The following is a 14,771-nucleotide window of genomic DNA, read 5'->3' as shown; positions in this document are numbered from 1 at the left end:
ATTGTCATAGAACCAAATGGGTAATACAGTCTTGATTCATTTTTAATATTCTAAAAACCAGTTCAGAATATTTTTATAAAAAAAAAACAACCTTAAATTTAATAGCGAGTATAACAAGTTTTGCATAGTCAACAGTTAAGATATTTTAATGTTTTCAAACTCATGTTTCATTGAGTGGTATATAAGAGTAACATGATGTCTATCTGTCTGTAGCAATGTATCTCGAAACAGACGTCCAGGGAAATTTTTCACTATTTTGGAGATGGTACATTTACTAGAAAAAATTTACCGCCTCAAAAAATCTTTTGCGTTTTTTTTTTAAATAGTGGATTTTTATTTCACAAATCCCCTTCACTGTAGTGGCGTAGTCGCTAGTAACTTTAAAATTGTAATTAGCCTTACCAGATTGCCTCATATTGAAGGTTTAGTTTTTTATCCAATGCTTTAGAATAACCAGAAGATGTATATTTAATCTATAACCATTAGAAAAAATAATTAATACCTATTTTCTTTACTTAAATTTATGTAATGTATTTTATTTAAATTGTATATTTTTTATAAATCTTACATTATAAATTTTTAAATGAATCAAATCTTTAAGTATCTTTATGTAATTAAATTAAATTTTATTTAATTTCTGCTACATATAAATTTTTTTTTAATCAACTCAAATGATTTCTATTTCTTATCTATTTTTTAATCTTTAAAATTCATTTAATTAATTTTTTGTTAGTAATTAATTTATTTCTCCAAAATTCAGTTTATTTTTACGTATTCATAAAATTTATCAATAATAATACAAAGTAGCTTGATGTCTGTCCGTCTGTCCTTCCGTCCCTTAAGATCTTGGTAACCACTGAACCGATCGGATTTTACTCTTCAGGGAATATACCTACTGGTCCTGTGGTGGTTTTAGGCTATTTTCTTGGGTGGTGGGACACCCCCAACCCCCCAAAAACTAAAAAAAACACCCCCCCAAAAAATGTATTTACTTTTTTGGTAAAATCTCAGTAACTGCTGATCAAATTGGGCTCTACCCTTCTGGGAATATACCTACTGGTCCTTTGGTGGTTTTAAGCTATTTTCTTGGGGGGTGGGACACCCCAATCCCCCCTCCTTCCCCCCCCCCAAAAAAAAAATGAAAAAATCCCCACTTCAGTAATTAAACAAAGAATAACCTTTTTAAATATTTCTATTTAGTAGGGTTGACTTCCCCTTACTTCATAGGGTGAAGCCCATAGAGGCTAGAGACGAATCCGCTAGTATTTTAAAAAGCTGTAAATCTAAGTGTTTGATGTTGTTGATATTTATATAAGAAAAATAACAATTTGTAAACTTAAAAATTTTTTATTAAGAAAAAATACATGTTTATGTTTGTACAATGTACATTTGTAAATACAGAAATAATAACATAAAAGCTCTTTTTATGCTTTACTTTTCTCTAACTAGTACATTTTAATAAAATGGCTTTTATCTATCGACCTATATCTATAAAAATAGACTTCTGATATCATCTAATTTATCATTTATAGCACCTTTGGGTAAAGTTTTAAATCTAAAAGTAACAAAAAATTTGAAATTTGAAAAGGCACCTAAACCTATTTATTTTACATACATCATTGCATTAATTATCACATAGAATAAAACAAACCGAAAATAATACCTTAAACTTTCATCAAACCTGTGATTACTTTTAACTACAGTTTTTATCACTTAGTGATGTATGCAGTGTCTATTTTTTTGTTCAGTTAGATCAAGAGCTGCAGTGCCCTTATGAGGTAGCTTCCAGTTTTTCGGCAGCAGCGACTCCTATTTCAGACTCCAGAGATTTCACGTCTTCAATGACTTTTTCGGCGTCCTTAAAATATTTGAATTGGTAGCCTGCCAGGCGAAAATTAATTGCCTTTTAAAAAACATGATAATAAGATAACTTTGAACTTTAATCCAAACTTATTTAAAAAAAAATATTAAATTAAGATAGGTACATGACTGCTTAATAAAGACTTCTTAACTAAGTACCTCATTAGTAGAATACACAAAAACCTAAGGAGGAGTTTAGAAAGAAAACTTAAATAATGTACAAGGGGCTTGTTGGAGTAAACTCAAGATTTTTAATTACAGCACCTAGATAAAAATGGTGGGAGGGAGTACGTCTATCTTTTTGGTAAAGTTAAGAAGAAATATTTAATAACCTGTATTAATTGGCCAGCCTCTTTAGCAATCTCTTTCACATCTTCCACAAGTTTCTCTGCGGTGTCAACAACCTTTTCACCATCCTCAATTACTTCCTAATATCGTTTTAAACATTAAATTCTCTCATAAATACATAAATAAAGAAATACACCTTTAAAGATACAAAATGTGACCTCTTTATCTTGGTGTCGTGTTGGAATTGACAGAAGGATGTACATGTGCAAGTTCTAATTAAACAGAACTTGTGCTATTTAAACATATGTTTTACCTTAACATCAGTTGCAATCTTGTCAGCAGATTTCAACTTTTCCTGAGCAACTTCAATAACAGTAGCCACAGCATCCAAACTCTCTTCTACAACATGTTCAATCTTTTGTATGACACCTCCGCTGGGTGCAGCTTCAGTAGCACCAAGTTCAGCAGGAGATTCTGCTTGGGCAGCGGCTTCTTCTGCGGCCTTTTGTGCAGCAGCAGCTTCTTCTGCGGCTATTTCTGCAGCAGCAGCTGCTTCTTCAGCAGCTTTTCTGGCAGCTTCTTCTTCGGCTGCTTTTCTGGCAGCTTCTTCTTCGGCAGCCTTTCTTGCAGCTTCTTCTTCGGCAGCCTTCCTTGCTGCTTCTTCTTCAGCAGCCTTCCTAGCAGCTTCCTCTTCAGCAGCCTTTCTGGCAGCTTCTTCTTCGGCTGCCTTCCTAGCAGCTTCTTCTTCAGCAGCCTTTCTAGCTGCTTCTTCTTCAGCTGCCTTTCTTGCAGCTTCTTCTTCGGCTGCTTTCCTTGCTGCTTCTTCCTCGGCAGCTCTTCTGGCAGCTTCCTCTTTAGCAGCCTTCAGTGCAGCTGCTGCCTCCTCTGCAGCTTTTAGTGCAGCCGCTGCTTCTTCTGCAGCTTTCAGTGCAGCTGCTTCTTCTGCTGCTTTTTGTGCAGCTGCTTCTTCAGCGGCTTTTAGAGCAGCTGCTTCTTCTGCAGCTTTTAATGCAGCTGCTTCTTCAGCGGCTTTTAGTGCAGCTGCTTCTAAGGCAGAAGTATCAATTTCCTCAACTTCCTCCAAAACTTCTTCGGCCACTTCAGCAACTGGTTCTGCTTTTGCCCTGAAATTAAAAATAAATCTCAAAACTACATTTTATAAATCTTCAAACTGTATTAGTTCTCATGTCTGTCTGTTATAATAGTTTTTGTCTCCGATTAAAACTGCTTATTTTAAAAGCATAATAATAATGTTTTTGTCATTTTAAAGTTTCTTTCTCTTAGGCCCATGTTTTTTACATGTTCACTTATTTTAATGACACACCTACAGATAAAAATTGAATGTAGAGTAGTTGCACTGTACATATATTATACTTACGGAGTTATTGTTTTGTAATGTACAGATTTCATAAATTCCACTGGCATTGTATTGAATTCGATAGTGTTACAAAACCAGAAAATGGTTAATCCGGAGCTCGCTATTCCAACTGAAATAGACAATTAAATTACTATAAATTATAAAAATATTGATCATTACCTTCCTTTGTGGTCAGGGGAATGAATTGGGTTAAGTCAGAAGGGGGGTGGGGGCGTATCGTTATAGTAGCCAGCTTAGAGAAACATTTCAACAGGGTATGTTGGAATCTCTCAGTCTACTATGATACAATACTACTTAAACTATATTACTCTAAAGAATCTTTCAGTTCTCATAAAAAAAAATTTAAACAATCACAAATAAAAGTTTTCTACTCCATCTACATTCAGCTACAAGGCTATGACAACAAACACAACTAAAGCAACTGACTTACACACCAAACTTGCAAAGAAGGTTCACAACTGGTAACAGAGAGGTCTATGGTTTCTATTGTGTGGGGGTTAAAATGAGGGGTTCTAAGGGTTTGACGTGGGTATTTTTTTATTGTACAGGGTGCGCCACATATCCTCGGACATTCTTTAAACGGCCATAGCGTCAAAACTACTTGACCAATCAGGACGTTTAACCCCACTATAAAAACCTTAGGTAATGACCTTTAAGCACAAAAAATTCTTTGGACGAAGATGGGCTCGTACTCCGAGCTGGCCGCGCTTATGTTCAACAAGGCAGATTCGAGTTGCGCCGGTGGTATAATCTGGATTCTCGACTAGGGCCTAATAAATCGGACCTCAGTCCATCTGTAGATGAGGTAGAGTTGTGCAACTTGCTGGGGATACTGTTAGATACATAAGTAAGACACTAGAAAAGACTAGAGCTCTCTATCTAAAATGGTTTGGCTGTAGTACTCCGGCAAAGTGAAACGTGACAGATTTAGAGATGTCAAAAACGTCAAAAATCGTGTAAAATCGTGAAAATTTCTCGGTTCTCGACTTAAGAGACCCATATGGAACTTAAAAACTCATTTAAGACTATGGATTGCGCTGACAACCCTATTTGAATCTTCATGCCATTTCTAAAAAGGTATAGAACGTCGTTCTAGCTCAACTGTGGTCTAAATAAAGGCCTCCGTGTCAAATGGTAGCTTGAAAGTTGGGTGAATTAGGATCCTGCGGTTACTCACATTCCTAAGGAAATGTGGCCTCCCAGCAGCCTGATCTTAATTCAATGGACTTTTTGGCCTAGGGCTACTTTGAAGCATGCACCAATAGACGTGCCCATACCACAAAGACCTCCCCCATTGTCACTATCAAGGAGAACTTCGCCATCTTGGACAGGTACATTTTGACCTGGGCCTGCCGGCGGTTGAGGAGGCGGGTAAAGGCGATGATTGATGCTGGCGGCGATTTTAATCAATAATCTAATAGTCATATACCTAGTTTGCTTCCCAGTTTTTAAAATTTAATAAAATCTTTAAAATTGACGATTTTATGTTCATTTGTTTACAATTTAGAAAATGTCCGAGGATATGTGGCGCACCCTGTATTTCTTAAAATTTTAGGGGAGTAAAATGAGGGTTTTCTATATTTGAGGGGGGTAAACAGTAAACACCCCTTTATCCCCTATATTGGACGTCTATGACTGATAACATACCAGCTAAGTGCAGATTGAATTTCTTCTGGTTTCTATCAAAAACTTGTTTCCATGGTTCCCTGGTAGAAAAGATCAGTATTAGCATTAATCATAATATGTCGTCTTTCTATGAAATAACACAAAAGTTAGAATAAATAGGACTGGAATGTTCAAAGAAGCGTTTAACATAGAATGCAAAACCAAAAGAAAATCTGGTGCTGCTTTCTATAAATTTTTAAATCTTCAAAATATTTGTAAAACTTCTTTTATTTTAATTCTATTTTAAATTCATTTTAAACTTTAGTTTTACACTGGCATCTAAAGTAAGCAAACATGCTCGAAATAATATGTTATATCTGAATAAATATATAAAGTTCATATTATGTTTATGAGTTAACCTCTTACATTAAATATATTTTTTTACAGAAAAGAAATGGTGAAAGACTAAACAATTCAATAAAAATACAAAATAGGCATTAAATTTAGTCTGCCACCACAAAAAAAGAAAAATATTAAATATATATGGAAACATGACTTGTAGAAAAACTACGCTACTTTAGATAATTCTACTTACTTGGGAACACCAATTTCTGAAATGCTGGGCCTCTTGTAATTCTCAAGAGCTTTAAACCTAAAAAAAAGACAATTTATTTTTAAAAAATTTAGACTTTCAAGGGGAGGGTGGGGGGTAGTAATGAGTTTATACCCCCCCCCCCCCTCCTAAATACAAAAAATACATTATATTACCCCCCCCCCTGAACTTTGAAACCCCTTTTTTTTATTCACCTCAAAAAACATGCACGTCCTTAAGTGTAAATCAAATGACACAAATTCATGGGAAAATGTCTATATTACGATACGATACATAATTTTTGGCCTAAAACCAGTTTTAATTCAGCGGATTTTTATCGGTTTCGAAGCCAAACTAGAAAAAAATTATAATATACTCACTTAGTTTTGCTTGTGTGAATAAATCTGTTATTGTGTAGCTGGGTAACTTTGGATATTAATTGTGCTCTTGTTCTTCCCCCAAGAATACCAGAGGTGTTGTAGGATAGGGTCTGACCAGAGATCTTAATATACAAAATAAAAAATAGTGATTAGATAAAAAAAAGGATGACAAAATCCATATGTAGCGAAGAACTACATATAATCATGGAATAGACAAACAGACAAAGTGATTCGTAGAGCAGATTTTCAGTTGTCAAAACAAAGCTTTTGTTAGAATATGCAAAAATTCAAAGAACATACAAATAAATAAAATCAAACTCACTATCATGGTACAACCCTAATAATATCATACAAAATTACCCCTTCTTTAAATATTTTGACGTGAAAAAGTTTAGACTGTACAAACAAATCAAGATTTATAAAACTACAATGAGAAAACATCCTCTTAAAACTTTTAGGGGTCAGTTTTATTTTTACGCCATTGTCCCTTCCTCTCTTATAGTTTGGGTAACCATTGTAATAAACATTGATAATTTTCTCCAACTGAAAGTACAGAAAGTACACAATAAGATAAGAATTGAAGAATGGCGGTAATACATTAAATAAAAAGGATGACAACATCTACAGTGTGTTTTTTTTTATGAGAACTTTTTTGAAAGCAATTTTACCCCACTTATAGTTATCAGAAATTAATGATTAATGGCTTATTTTCTTCGTTTTTTAAGGCAATTAATAGAACAACAAAAAAATATTTCAGTTTTTATTTAAAAAGTACAGTAAAATCTAAAATTGAAAACTTCTACATCTAAAAATGGTTTTAGCGCATTTTTCTTATGCTCAAATAATCAACCTTTTGCAAGAATGGCTGCTAAACACTTCAAAGTTGAGATATAGAGATACTATTAGGGACATGTACTAGAACATATCAAAGTTTGAAGGTCATATCTCAACCAGGGAGGGAGTACTGGCCCCCCAAAGTCGACTACAGAAAATCCATTTTTTAAAGAAAAATGCGCTAAAACCATTTTTATATGTTGACACCTAAGTTTTGAAATTTAGATTTTACTGTACTTTTTAAATAAAAACTGAAATATTTTTTTGTTGTTCTATTAATTGCCTTAAAAAAACAAAGAAAATTATCCATTAATCATTAAATTCTGATAACTATAAGACAAACGGATGGAAAGATCTAAATTAGAGAAAAGCTTTACCTTAAAAAGTAGTTTTGCTTTTACATTTTCTACAACTTGTAATAAATAATCAATTTAATATTAAAATAAATCAAGCTTACCTACCTTCAAAATATTCTTTCTACACAGCATACAATTAAAACTTCTCAAATTTGGTTGAAACATCTTGATTTTCTCGTTCAAAAAAATTATTTGTCTAACTTACAGAAATCGTCGTGTGTTGTTTGTCGTACGTACGGTAAAAATGCGGCAAAAAAATAAAAACTTTTTTAAACACAGTTCTACACTAGTGCATTTGAGGATTTTTTTGCAAACTAAAAAAGCAAGTTTGAAGTTGTTATCTGTGTGTGTTTTTAAGTTTGTGGTGTATTTAACTGAACATTTTTAGCTGAACTGAACTGGGCTTGAGTTATAGAAGAATTTTGTAAGCAGGCGCCTAGATTTTAGTGTTTACACAAAATATCTAAGACCTTCATATAGAAAATAGCAAAAATATATTTGCTGTAAAACTGATTTTTTATTCCACTGTTAAAGTAAAACAATAGAGGGAGGAGGGGTTAAATTACTCTATGTCCCCACCCCGAGGACAATGTGGCGACTTTTAATTGTGTCCTTGAAAATCAACCAAAAGCGTCAGGAATACCAACACAGCCAAGTCACTCAATAAGAGTAGAAAGCAATTTGCTAGCAGACGAAAAAGATCCACGACATCTTTTATTTATATATGTATTATTTTACACTCAATAAAAAAAAAATTCTATATATGTTATATTTTTTTAACAGAAAACTTGGACTTCTTTATTTTTTGACGGTTTATATCTAAATAAAACCCTCTTTTCTACCTTTAGCAAAATAGTTATAGAAGGAAAAATACTATAAATAATACCCATATAAAGTTGTGTAGAAATAGCTGTTTTAAAATTTTGCTGACTCGCAAGGAAAATCAAGTTCAGACGGAGAAAGAATAAAAGGAGAGAGCGATATAATACATAGATAGATAGTGGGACAGACAATGTTTTTATAATCAGCTGACAGAGTTATATAACTCTATATTAAACCCTTCGTTCCATGGGCCAGTTCTTTGCGTAGCAATAGGCTAAATATATCCAAAAAGTTTAATTTAAAAATGTCATGTTATTATAAAACAAACTTTTTGTATTTTAAAGTAAAAATTCCCTTTGAAAAAATCTAGGAAACCTGAAATTTTACGCATTATGTAACTACACTTAAACTGCATAGTATATGTAGATGATATTCAGGGATATGGTAATGGATAATGAATTAATCTTTCCTCTAAGTTAAGCTTTTTAGACTTGGTAAATTGTGTATGTAGGGGGGAAGGGGGGATGAAAGAGTTGTAGATTAATTTTAACCAGTTTTTCCTCTACAATCCTAATTTGTATTTAAAAGAGTGATTAGGTTAGAGAGCTACCTCCATGGTTTAAATTCTATAAAGTTCTATAATTAGAGAGGTGACTCTAACTCTTCTTATTAACAAGGGGAAAAGGGAATGTGATTCTGACAAACAATTCTAAGTGAAAATTTCCCCTCAATCCCCTTTCTCCCACCCACCCCCCCTTTTACCCACTTCCCTTTCAGTAACACAAAAAACAAGTTTTACTCCAACTTTACTCCAAAAAAATATTTAAATTTCGGCAATTTCAAATGAAATTAATTGGCTGAATAGCAGCCCCTGTTATTAACACATATCAAATTAAACATAAATACAGGGTGTCCCTCGTAAACTGTTGAAACACTTATTACTTCCTTTATATTTGAGCTATCTTAGTAAAATAAAAAGTATTTGGCAGCCTACTACTGACCATTTAATGATATAGTGATGAAAAATTCGCAAAGTTAACAAGGTAATACATAACAGGCTGATTTTAGGGAATATAAGACTAATCCACAAGAAAAATATGCCTTAATTAACTTTAAAAGAAGCTGGTGGTCAAACGGTGGATCAAAAAGACTTACTCCAGACATTATAAGATCTGGCATTGTAGTTTGATTAAAAAATCTGGTATATTGCAGGTTCTCGTGTGCATTTGAAGCAAGCTCACATGAAAAATTAACAAAGAAGATCAATATTATGCCTATTTTTACATATTGTTCACTTATATTACACTTCAGATTATTGAATATTGAGAATTTCTGGTATGCCATGTTAAGCCTGTTCCATTTTTGTGCTCAGAAAGTCTGAGCGACCAGCCCTTTGGACCCTAACTAATAAGTGCAGTCAATTTTCACTAAAACCAATAAAATTTTTGGAATATAAGTGCAGTTGTAACCTTTTATAATATAATTAAGGATTTTGATTGCCATTTATCTGAAAAGTGTATTTTCTCCATAGGAAACATCTAAAAACATCGGGTTTTTAAAAACTAATAATTTTTGTAATAAGTTGTACTAAAACAGTAGCTTTTAGTCTTATTAGAATACAAATGACATAAAACAGGAAAAGTATTTAAATAAATTTTATGTCTCAACAGACATTGTCGCCAATAAAGAAAAAAATGTTTAAATAAAAAAAATAAATGTAGTTAAAAAAGTGTCTTAATTTCTTCTTATATTGAACAACTTTCATAAAAATGATACTAAATACAAAAAAAAATAATATCGCAAAAAATAGTATTGAATATTGAATATTGGATCAGCTGAAATAAATTTCCTATTCGAGCCCTAGTTTCCTAAAGTGTACAGCAGATAACCCAATTATTGCAGACCCTATTTTCAGCGACTCCGGTCAAATGGAAAAGCGATTTAATGTATAAACGATTTATACATTATACATTCAAAAATTTTAATTTTTCAAATTTTGATTTTTTTTGAAGTTTGAAGCTTTTTTAGCTAGTAGCAAATATTGAGATAGGACGCGGAAGCTACGCACACTTTCGGAAACTAAATTCAGTTCATCGAATATTGTTTATAGATGAACCAGAAATAAAGACTGAGTAAATCTATTTTTTTTTAATTTAGTGATTTTGTAGTATGAATTAGCTTTCCTCAAATATTGTAATCTTACAGAAATATATTTTAATCCTTTTTTCTTCATACATTTATTCCTGTTATTTTATATTTTATTCTATTGTTTACCAAAATAGCAGACAAAAAGGAAAATACTTTCCTTTTTAAGTTGAATTATTCTTTTTATTTGGGGAAGAAAAGATGAAAAGGAAAGTGCAATTCCTATCAATTTAATATGATTTTTTAATTATGAATTATTATTTAGTTATCTTTTATAAAGTAATTACAATATCATTCAAAGGAAAAAAAAATATTGACTGCACTTACTAACTAATCCTAAAGTTCACAAAGGAAATATTTTCTTGTGGGTTAGTCTAAATTCAATAAAATGAACCTCTTATGTAATACCTCGTAGATTTTTTCCTGTTTATTTTGTGGATTTTTCATCATTACCCCATAAAATGGTCAGTAGTAGGCTGCCAAATACTTTTTATTTTACTAAGATAGCTCAAATATTAAGGGAGTAATAAGTGTTTAAAAAAAAACAGTTTACGAGGGACACCCTGTATATAATACAATTTTGTTCTTTTGTTTTTTTAATCAAACTTATATATTAAATAGGGCTCAACAGCTACAGCCATTCTCAACCCTCAGCCGAGCTTCATAAAGCTGCCTCACAATCGGCTGCTCTGATTACTAAGCCACCAAATATGCGCCTCATCCACCAAATCTAAATTTAACCACTGCACTCTAATAAGCAGCCACCCTAATCCACAACATGTCTGAGCTTAAATCAGCCGCAGCCATCAAGTTTTAATTTAGCTACCCTAAGGTATAGGCAGCTGCAGCCGTAAATCATCTAATTCTTAAATTCTGCGGATATTAAAACTAATTTTTTGTTTTAATACTTTTGCAAAATTGTCTGTAATACGATGCTATACATGATTTTTCAGTATGGCTGACGTATGGTTCTTATTTAGCAGATATTAATCGGTTTCTAAACCATACTGGAAAAATAGAATTATTACTGTCTATCTGACATTGCACGTCTATATTCTGTAGCTACGCTAATAAAGGTAGTAATATCATTTGTACTTTATTGAAAACTATGAAATCAAATAATTATATTTATACATACAAAAACAGTTATTTTATAAATGTAGCTACAACAAGGTTAACAAGAAGCGAAATATTGGGCTTAAATTTTCTATATAATAGTTAGATCATAAGGACGTCCAACATTTGTATTAAAGATACCAGAAGGGGCTAAAATTTTAGATGAACCTAGTAAAAGTGTCTGACTCTGATTATGACGTAAAAAAATTAGCCAATGAGAGGCCACACCAATATTAGCATTATTATGTTTCCCTCAGGGATCTAAAGGGATAGGACAATGTAGTTTAATAATTATGATTAACAAATTATTCCTTGTAATTATCCAACACAATTTGTGTAACAAATATGTTCGTTACTAGAAGTCTCTAACCAAACAATAGCAATAACAGTGTAGCTACGCTTCTAAAAGTAAGCGACGCGACGTGATGTATGCATTAAGGGTGCCTTCCCACAAAATGAGGGTTTGACATTTGTACACCCCCCCCCCCCAATTATTTTAAAAGTAAATTGAAAACTTTTGTGGAGAGCATTTTCTCCTAAGTTAATCCCCTTTGAGGTGCTTAACCCCGCGGGGCACCCAGTACCTAATATAACATAAAACCTAACTTGATCTAAAATAATTAACAAACAAATGAAAGACTATCCATCTCCTCATTTATTTTCGATTAATTTAATAAAGGAAGTAGCTGGGGGGTATCAGTGCTCGCGAGAGTACTTTGTGTGATGGCGCCAAATTATGCAACTATCTTGAAAATATGCTGATGCTTGAAATAAACTCAAGACAGCGTACAAAAAAAGTATTAACTAGGATAACAAGGATGACAACATTTACATTTAACAAGCATAAATTTATTTATTTGTTTGTTAATATATCAATGCTATATATAAACTGATTGAGTTCTCCATTTTAAGAAAGCTTTACATTGGCCTTTGGATGGGAATAAGGCTATTTTATTTTAATATTTAAGTGTCTGAATGTTTTAATCTTTTTTCTGCCACTCCCTCCCCCTTTCAATACAAATCTATCAATAAATAATAAATATATTCTCTTTATATAGTGTAGTATTGGAAAAACTATTGAACCTATTAAGTTCTCTACTTTAGGTAATCTTCAAATAGTTTCTGTGTTGGTTTTATACTTTATAATTTTTTTAAATAAAACTTGGGATAGTTTAAGTTATTTTCCAGAAACACTCTCTGTTCCTTCGAATACAGAGTCCCTTGATGCTAATAGCTAAAAGTATTGGTAAATTGCAATTGGGTTGTCCTATATAAATGCAACATTTTACATACTCTAGGTAATCTAATTAAAATAGTCAGAATGTCTAACATTTTATTAGATAATTGAATGTACTTTTTTCTATTTTGAGAAATAGATCTTATAACAAAACTGTCATCTTATTGATGCCTTAATGATTAATTGAAAATTTTTATTTTAGTAGCAACTAACCCTTTGAAATATTGAAAATTAAACTTTGCTGTATGAACATCTTTTTTAGGGCCAAATAATTCACTACTGCTATTATAATTTGATTTCATAATGTAATTTTATTTCCGTTGTTGTAATTATATAAAGGGTAAATGAAGGGTATATATAACTGTTTATAGTTCAAATTTTAAGTTTCGCATCTTTGAAATGAAATGACAAATTTGCAGACAGAAAAATCCGCGACCTGACGCTCATTTTTCTAAGCTAGAGTTTATTCAACACAACCAAAAAGGGGCAACAAAAAGTATCTTTTACAGAAGCTAATGATTTATACACGGATTGGCAATAGACAATAACTTGGTGTACACCCTTAGCCTTAATGGTGGCAAACTGCTAGTTTATTCAACCCAATCGTTGCAGTCAATTATAGGTGCAAATATACAACGTACTTAAAATGACATTGTTAAAAGCCTGCCGTACTTAAAACGACATTGTTAAAAGCCTGCCGTCATACTGGCAAGATACACCTGACATGCTGCGTTTTTTTAAGTCAGAGAACGATGCCGGACCGCAGCCGCCTGGCACAATTCCGGTCACCTTAGACGTACAGTCTCTATACACAAATATACCAATTCAACAAGGTATAGAGACTTTCCGCTACTTTTTGAACCAGAGACAAGATAAATCTGTACCAACATCGTTCCTGATTATACTTCTTACATTTGTCCTTACGTGTAATATTTTAGTATTTAATAATACTTTCTATCTACAGACTATAGGCACCGCGATGGGCTCAAGAGTCGCCCCGACGTTCGCGTGTCTATTTATGGCTGGTGTAGAGCAATTGGCTCTAAAAAGATGGAAAGGCCTACAACCCCGACATTTTCGCAGATATATTGACGATATATTTTTCTTATGGAATGGTAGTGAAAATGAGCTTTTAAAATTTATTAAACATTTAAATGATTTCCATCCATATCTTAAGTTTACAGCCAGTTATGATTTCACCAAGAAAACCGTTGTTTTTTTGGATACAGTTATTTCTGTGACAAAGGATAACTTTATCAAAACTGACCTTTATGAGAAACCGGGGCGAAAATGCAACTATCTTTTGCCCTTATCCTGTCACCCCTCACACATTACAGAAAATATACCTTACTCATTAGCGTTAAGGCTAAAACGTATTTGCAGTGAAAATTTAGATTTTTTAAACAAATTAGATTGTTTGAAAATAAAGCTTTTATCACGTGGTTATAAAGTTAATTATATAACAAAAGCTTTTGATAAAGTGAAAATTATTGATAGAAATGTTGCTTTACAAAAAGTAGCTAAGCAATCTGAAATAAAACGCCCAGTTTTATCTTATCCTGTCACCCCTCACACATTACAGAAAATATACCTTACTCATTAGCGTTAAGGCTAAAACGTATTTGCAGTGAAAATTTAGATTTTTTAAACAAATTAGATTGTTTGAAAATAAAGCTTTTATCACGTGGTTATAAAGTTAATTATATAACAAAAGCTTTTGATAAAGTGAAAATTATTGATAGAAATGTTGCTTTACAAAAAGTAGCTAAGCAATCTGAAATAAAACGCCCAGTTTTATCTTTACAATATGACCCCCGTTTACCCTCTATTTCAAATATAATTTTTAGATTTTGGAAAGTTATGGTAAAAAATCCTAGACTAAAAAGAATTTTTCCCCACCCACCAATGATTACTTGGTCTAGGCCAAAAAATCTCAGAGAATATTTAATTCGAGCCAAACTTCCTGTTTTAAATGATCGAAAATCAGAGAGAAAAAAGATTGGTTTTAAACATTGTAATAGAAATTGTAATCTTTGTAAACATTCACCCAGATTTGCAAATTATTTAACATCATCAACAACAAATGAAAAGTTTCCTATTCTCTCTAGTATGAATTGTTTATCTTCTAATGTAATTTATTGTATAACATGTGTTAAAC

At 32.3% G+C, this 14,771-nt stretch overlaps 1 protein-coding gene across 1 annotated transcript; it reads right to left on the bottom strand.

Annotated features, from left to right (window-relative positions):
* Positions 1-1,327: 1,327 nt before the first annotated feature.
* Positions 1,328-7,716, bottom strand: LOC145332055 (uncharacterized). The gene is made up of 8 exons (XM_080176963.1): positions 7,399-7,716; positions 6,104-6,225; positions 5,727-5,783; positions 5,174-5,232; positions 3,527-3,635; positions 2,462-3,272; positions 2,193-2,288; positions 1,328-1,858 (listed from the first exon to the last, which is right to left on the bottom strand). The coding sequence occupies exons 1-8, from the start codon at positions 7,456-7,458 to the stop codon at positions 1,772-1,774; spliced, it is 1,401 nt and encodes a 466-aa protein (XP_080033089.1). The 5' UTR covers positions 7,459-7,716; the 3' UTR covers positions 1,328-1,771.
* Between the last annotated feature and the right edge of the window lie 7,055 nt (positions 7,717-14,771).

Source organism: Acartia tonsa, chromosome 11, assembly GCF_053477335.1.
Source record: "Acartia tonsa isolate MP-2025a chromosome 11, ASM5347733v1, whole genome shotgun sequence".
In the NCBI taxonomy this organism is placed as follows: Eukaryota; Metazoa; Arthropoda; class Copepoda; order Calanoida; family Acartiidae; genus Acartia; species Acartia tonsa.
The sequence above is the reverse complement of the archived record's forward strand: the minus strand, read 5'-3'. Positions and strand labels throughout refer to the sequence as shown.

What these genes read in the sequence shown, in the direction of transcription:
- LOC145332055 (XM_080176963.1), bottom strand. Translation starts at nt 7,458, where the DNA reads ATGTTTCAACCAAATTTGAGAAGTTTTAATTGTATGCTGTGTAGAAAG. An exon ending in CATTACAAAACAATAACTCC is followed by an intron (nt 3,273 to 3,526) that starts GTAAGTATAATA and finishes TTTTAATTTCAG; the next exon opens with GGCAAAAGCAGAACCAGTTG. An exon ending in AGGCTGGCCAATTAATACAG is followed by an intron (nt 1,859 to 2,192) that starts GTTATTAAATAT and finishes AAATATTTTAAG; the next exon opens with GACGCCGAAAAAGTCATTGA.